The sequence below is a fragment of the Cystoisospora suis genome (assembly GCF_002600585.1).
Source record: "Cystoisospora suis strain Wien I chromosome Unknown contig_2605, whole genome shotgun sequence".
In the NCBI taxonomy this organism is placed as follows: Eukaryota; Apicomplexa; class Conoidasida; order Eucoccidiorida; family Sarcocystidae; genus Cystoisospora; species Cystoisospora suis.
Genome location: NW_027155403.1, coordinates 668 through 6,859, shown reverse-complemented (window position 1 = coordinate 6,859; position 6,192 = coordinate 668). Strand labels below are relative to the sequence as shown.

The 6,192-nt window shown below is 53.6% G+C and overlaps 1 protein-coding gene across 1 annotated transcript; it reads right to left on the bottom strand.

Annotated features, from left to right (window-relative positions):
* Window positions 1-6,187, bottom strand: CSUI_005385 (uncharacterized protein; the record flags this gene model as incomplete). The annotated part of the gene is made up of 1 exon (XM_068065561.1): window positions 1-6,187. A coding segment is annotated over exon 1 (5,889 nt), but the record flags the coding sequence as incomplete, so codon positions are not given.
* Window positions 6,188-6,192: the final 5 nt, after the last annotated feature.

Here is a 6,192-nt window from a genome sequence, read left to right as displayed (position 1 = left end):
TGTAGGTGTCCCTCCCGACTGAGCTTCGCTAGGATCGACACAACGGAAGACACCCAAGTGAGGCAAAGGAGAGAGAAACTTCTTCTTATCTTTCGAGAAGGTCAAAAAGAAAGAGATCAGATCTCGTTTACCAAAGATAGCTGATGTTGCCGAAGATGACGATGATGATACAGGAGGGAAAGGTCTCTTCATACCAGACAGGATAGGAGGAGATGAGGATCGAGGTGGGGGTGGAGGCAAATTGCTATCAACTAGACCTCCAGGGCTACTACTATTTTGGATCTTCCCCGGAGATGAAGTCGAAGAAGACGAAGGACAGAAATGAAGAAGAGGCGAGTTCGATGTCTGATGGAAAGAAGGTTCGGGCTTGGCTTTGTCATTCGTCGTTCCACTTGACTTAGGATGATGTGGTAAAGACGACGACGATGCTGGAGATACACCTACCAAGCCTGTTGCCGCCATGCCTGCAGTTGGACTAGTCGAACTAGGGCCTCCACGCGATGGGATCACCACCCCCGTGGCGCCGGCTCCTCCACGAGAAGATGGAGATGAAGGAAAGGCTTCCGCCTGTGATGAGTGATGTCCCTGGGGTGTGCTGCTAGCATGGCTTGTTCCACTACTACTGCTACTACTACTACTCGTGGTGTTGCTTGTGTATTTGGAGTCAGGCGAAGACAAAGACGAGGAGGAGACATCTCCTTCTCTACGGGGTGATGTTGAGAGACGTCTCTCAGGAGACAATGAGGAAGAAGAAGAGCTCGCGACCGGGCGCTGGGGGAATTCCTGAGACCCTTTCTCGTCTGAAATAGAAGGCGCCAAACCCATAGAAGAGGATGACGAGGATGAAGGAGGAGGAGGTGGAGCTGAAGCATGAGAGGAATCCCTTCGAGAGAAATCTGAGCAACAACTCTCAAAAGAAGAAAACGCGGCTAAGGGTGGAGGTGGTTGCGGGGAATCCGACTTCCCACCCTTCCGAGGAGATGATCCTGTAGATACACCTGCTGGAGACACTAACTGCTGCTGATCAGGTTGGTGAGATGAGACAGCTGAAGAAGAAGTTTTACTTCGTGAATCGCTCGTTGGAGGTGGTGGAGGATGAGGTAAAAGGGATGTGGGCGCAGACGAGACATCAGGAAGAGACACATTCGTAGTCTCCCCTATCATTTCGGCTGAGGCGTCTCCTCCTACTTCGGCATGATGGACTAGAGAAGGGATCGATGCGAAAGAATACCCACACCTCGGAGAGGAATACTCATCTTCTTTATTAGTGGCAGAAGTCGTTGAGACCTCTGTTTGAAGCATCCCCGTTCTATCGGATGAATGACTTGCATTCTCTCCTGCCCCCACTAGGCCTCCCTCAGACTTCTTCTTCTCTTCGTCGCCCTCTCCCCCCCTAACGTCGTCCTTCTTCTCTCCTGCCTCACCAAGAGATGAAGAAGTCACCTCTGGGGCGCCACTTCCCTTCTTCTTATCTTCCTCCTGATCTTTCTCTCCTCTTAGGGTGGTGTCTCCTGGATGACCAGCATGCTTTTTATCGTCTGTCTCGCCACCCGAGACAGAAGTAGGAAGAGCCGTCTTTTGAGATTGATCTGCCGTCAGGGAGGAAGAGGAGGAAGAACGATCATCCTTCTTCGAGAGATCTCTCCTGTCTTCATTGAAATGGCTCTTAGAGGTCTCCGTTTCTTTGAGATTTCTGCCCTCTTTTCCTTGTGTCCCTCTTCGTACATCCCCATCTATGATGGCATCCTTAGAACGAGGGGCCTCCCGTCCTTCTTCTTTCTCTCCCTCTCCAGCCGCGCATGTCGAAGTCAGCCCTCCATCTACAAGACCTGATCCACTACTCCTACTCCTAATATCACCACCTTCTGTGGTGGTACGTTCATCACCCTTCTTCTTCGCTTCTCCTTCCGCTTCCACAAGGTTGGTGGTCGGACACCCATCTGATATGTCTGCCCCACTATGACGACCTTGTTTCTCATTCTCTTCAGAAGGAGAAGGAACACCACCACCCTTTTCCACGGACGGACCCCTCGTCTCTCTCTCATGAGCTTCATGAGGATGACCACCAGCGTCATGCTGACGTCTCTCAGATACCTTAGAGAAAGGAAGATCACTAATCGGCAATGTTGCTTTCTCACTCCCCCTCCTTGAACCATCTCCCCTGACAGCAGGACATACAAGCTCTCCTCCTGCACTCTGACTCTTGACCTTATGAGCCTCCTGATGGACATGGTCACGAACCTCCGGATCTTTCAGATCGGCTTTATCTTTCTTCTCAACGGACTCTTCCGTTTCTTGATCTTCCTTGATATCTTTCTCTTTTTTCACCTCATCCTCCTCTACCCCACCTACACTATGCTGCTTTCGCGCTTCTTCTTGTTTCCTCTTCTGTTCTCCTTCCTTCACATCAAGAGTCGATTTCACTTCACTCTCTCCCTCCTTGGGTGGAGCTGTTGCTGTCCCTACAGACATTCCACCTGTCTCTTTCTCTTTTGTCGCCTCGCCTTCAGCGCCGTCTCTGCGAGAAGGTGTAGAGGATGAAGGAACAGCACTTGATGGACGGGGCATGTCATCTTCTCTCTTCGTCGGATGATGTGGTCCCACTGCTTCGTTTCCTCCCATTATCATCGTCGTGGTACCGTCTGCTACAGCAGGATCCTCGGCAGGAGGGATAGCTCTATCTGCAGCATCTTTACCCCCGATGACTATAGCATCTCCCGATCCACTACCCACCACCATCGGCTGCTGGCCGTGCTCCTGAGGGAGAAATCCTCCTCCTCCGCCACCGAGGACACTCCCCCCTCCTACTCCTTCTCCATTCCCTTGTACATCATCTGGTCCTAATCGCGAGCTAATCGATCGCCGTCTAGTTGCTTCAGCCAGACTCATATTCGTCATTTTCTTTCGAGGTCTCCTCTGTTGAGGTACTTCAACACTACAAGACGGAAAGCTCATTCCCTGGGTGGTGTTGGCATCACCCTCATTTCGACAAAGCGGGTGTCCTTGAGGCTGCTGTTCGTTTCCTCCTTGCTGTGGCTGTTCTGATGGGTGAAGAATCGCGTGATGTGAGAGATGATCAAGATGCGGTTGCAGATGGGCGGGATGAGGTGCAGGCGCTGCATGTAGATGGGGAAAGGGAGAAGGATACGTAGGAGGAGGAGGATGACCCTCTCCTCCGACAAGTGGTATACTAGTTGGTCCACCATGAAGAGTCTCACCAACGTTGCCAGCCCCAGGGGGTGGAGCGCATGCAGCCGTAGTACTAGTAGTAGAAGTGAATCTCCATGCTTCCCCCATAGCGGGAGTATGATGATCTCCCCCACCCTGGTTAGGTACAGGTAAGATACCACCACCACCACTCGCTGCTCCTGCTCCTGCTGCTGCAGCCGCGAAGAAGGCGGGTGCCGTCGATGCGCCACCTGGTAAAGGCTGTCCTCCTAAGGGGATACCTGATACTCCTGCTGCAAGTGGGCCTGCCCCTCCTCTAGGAGGAGGAGGACCCATTGCTGGTGATGGTAGCGTAATGCCTGCCGGGACAAGTAGAACAGTCCCTCCCGCATTCCCGTCTATTCCAGGGAAATGCGGATTGTGGAACACCGCAGGGGGCGCACAGGGATGGGGAGAGGGAGGAAGAGGCGATGAGCTTAAAATGCCTCCGTTCCCACTATCTCCTGCCGCTTCTTCCATCTCTCCTCCTCCTACTGAGAGGGGTGTTGTCAGACCATCTCCTCTCTCACTGCTGACAGGTAGAGATGGTGACTGAGCTGGTGGACCCGAGGACGGAATCGCTTCAGCAGCTCCAGAAGATTCACCCCCTGTTGCTGGAGGGGGGGGAGAAGATGATGTTGAGGGATTCACAGATGATGGTTGGGGTCCTCCTCTCTGTGATCCTCCTACAGATGTTGAACCGGAGCCCATACCAGCACTACTACCGGTCGTACCTGTTGTTCTCCCTGCGGCTCCTCCTGTCATCATACCACCCTCACCGCCACCACTACCACCTGATGGGTTGGTTAGGCTTCCCCTTCGGTTGCCTCGTGATCCTCGGTCTCCACCACTCGCAGCAGTAGTGGTAGTGGTCGCAGACCCTCCTGTTGTGCGAGCTTTCAGGGGCTGATTCTCAATGCGCCTATGATGATTCCTATGGTGTCGCACATCCGTCGATTCAGATGGAAAGTCTTGATGAGGTAGGAGTTCTCCAGTACCACCACCACCACTACTCACGCCACCCCCTGATGCTCGACGTGAAGAGAAAGGCCTTCCTCCACCACCACTACCACCCCCTGGACGGTTTGAAGAGGCCCCGCCCCCACCACTAGCAGCAGTAGGAGAGAGTGGATGATCTCCTCGTTTGACGTTTGCTGAAACCGATGATGGCATTAAAGGACTTCCACTTCGTCTCTCACCACCAGGTTCTCCTCCCCCTCCTCCTATCAAAACACCTCCACCTATCCCAGGCTGTTGTGTCTGAGGTGGGTGAGGAGGCTGCTGAAGGACAACGACTCCGGTAGGTGTTGTGCGAGGTCCAAAGAACGGAGGAGGAAAGGGCGGGGCACCTGCCATACCCCCTGCTGCTGCTGCTGGCATTCCTCCTATCATGGTAGGAAAGTCAGGTGGATGAGGAGGCGCGTGATGAGGATGACCCCCTGGTGCCATTAACCCAGGATGAGGGTGTGGTGGATGATGATGTGGAGATGATAGAGAAAATTCTCCTCCTGGTCTAAACCCTAATGGAGGGGGATGCTGTTGCATCACATCGACTTGTAGATAAAAGTTATTTGCAGCCGCCGCAGCAGCCGCAGCTGCTGCTGGATCTCCACAGCAAGGTGGACGGAGAGGATGATGAGGAGCAAACGGGAGATTCGAAGGTGCATGAAAAGGATTGAGAGGATGTAAGAATGGCTGAGACATCATAGGTGGCTGGGGATGGTGTTGAGAATAGACACCACCTCCAAGGGGTCCAGGTGGCATTCCTCCTGCCCCCCCTACTCCAGGAAGAGGAGTATTCGCCGTAAAAGATGGTGGGTTGGATGAAGGTGGGGGCCCCCCACCTCCATTAGCTCCTCCTGCTGTTCCACCACCATGACTACCTATACCCATGAAGGGATGTCCCGTTGGAACAACACCCATTAGACTAGGTCTCTCTAATGACGAGGCATCACCGCCTACAACATTTCCTCCTGCATGATGGTGGGGATTACCAGGTAGACAGAATGGCTCTGGATGAAGGCCTCCTCCTCCTGCTGCCCCTCCAGGAGGTCCACACACTCCACCACCTGTCTGGGGGGTGCCCCTGTGATGTGGATGATGCGGTCCTCCCTGCTGCTGCTGTTGTCCTCCAAGCAGAAGACTCCCTCCTGGCATGCCGTTACAACCACCACCAGGTCCTCCTCCTATCATCTCATACCCCCCCTGAGGAGGATGATATCCCCCCCCCGGTGGTGGTGCCGCCGCTGCGCCAGTCGTATTCGTTGCCGAGAAACTTCCGCCTAGTCCTCCCCCCCCTGCTGTGAAGACCCCAGGTGGAGGTTGTTGAGGCATCCCAATACTCTGAGATGGTGGATGACCGCCTCCTCTACGACTCCCTCCTGCCATGGCACCAGCCTCTGGACCCCCCCCATTACCAGGGCCAAAGAGGACGAATTGATGAGAGTGAGGGTTCGGATGAGAAGGAATAGGATGATTATGAGGTGGGGGAGTCTGAGGAGAGATGAGATGACTATGATGATGACCTTGATGCTGAGGTGACATCCCTCCACCACCACTAGTACTTCCTACACCTCTGTCACCTGCTGCTGCATGATTTCCACTGCTAGGAGGTTGTTGTGGAGGTGGAGGCGCACCTCCTCCTGCTCCGCTTTCGCCCCCCCCTTCGAAGCCATAGGGCATGATATGATTTGTGTTGTTGTTATGAGCATTACCGAAGGGATGATGGACGTTGTTGTTATGTGCCTGGTGTTGAAGGGTGACAGGATGGTGGGGGTGATGGTGATAAGGAGGAGGATGCCGCGGTTGATGGTGAGGATGAATATTATGATGAGAGGATGGCGATGGCTGATGAGGGTGCTGCTGATGGGGAGGAGGGTGGGGTTGACTATTGTAGTTATTATGGTGCTGCTGGTGTTGACTCGTGGTATGTGGTTGTTGATTGACATTAGGATGACTATTACTAGCAGTAATAGTAGTAGTAGT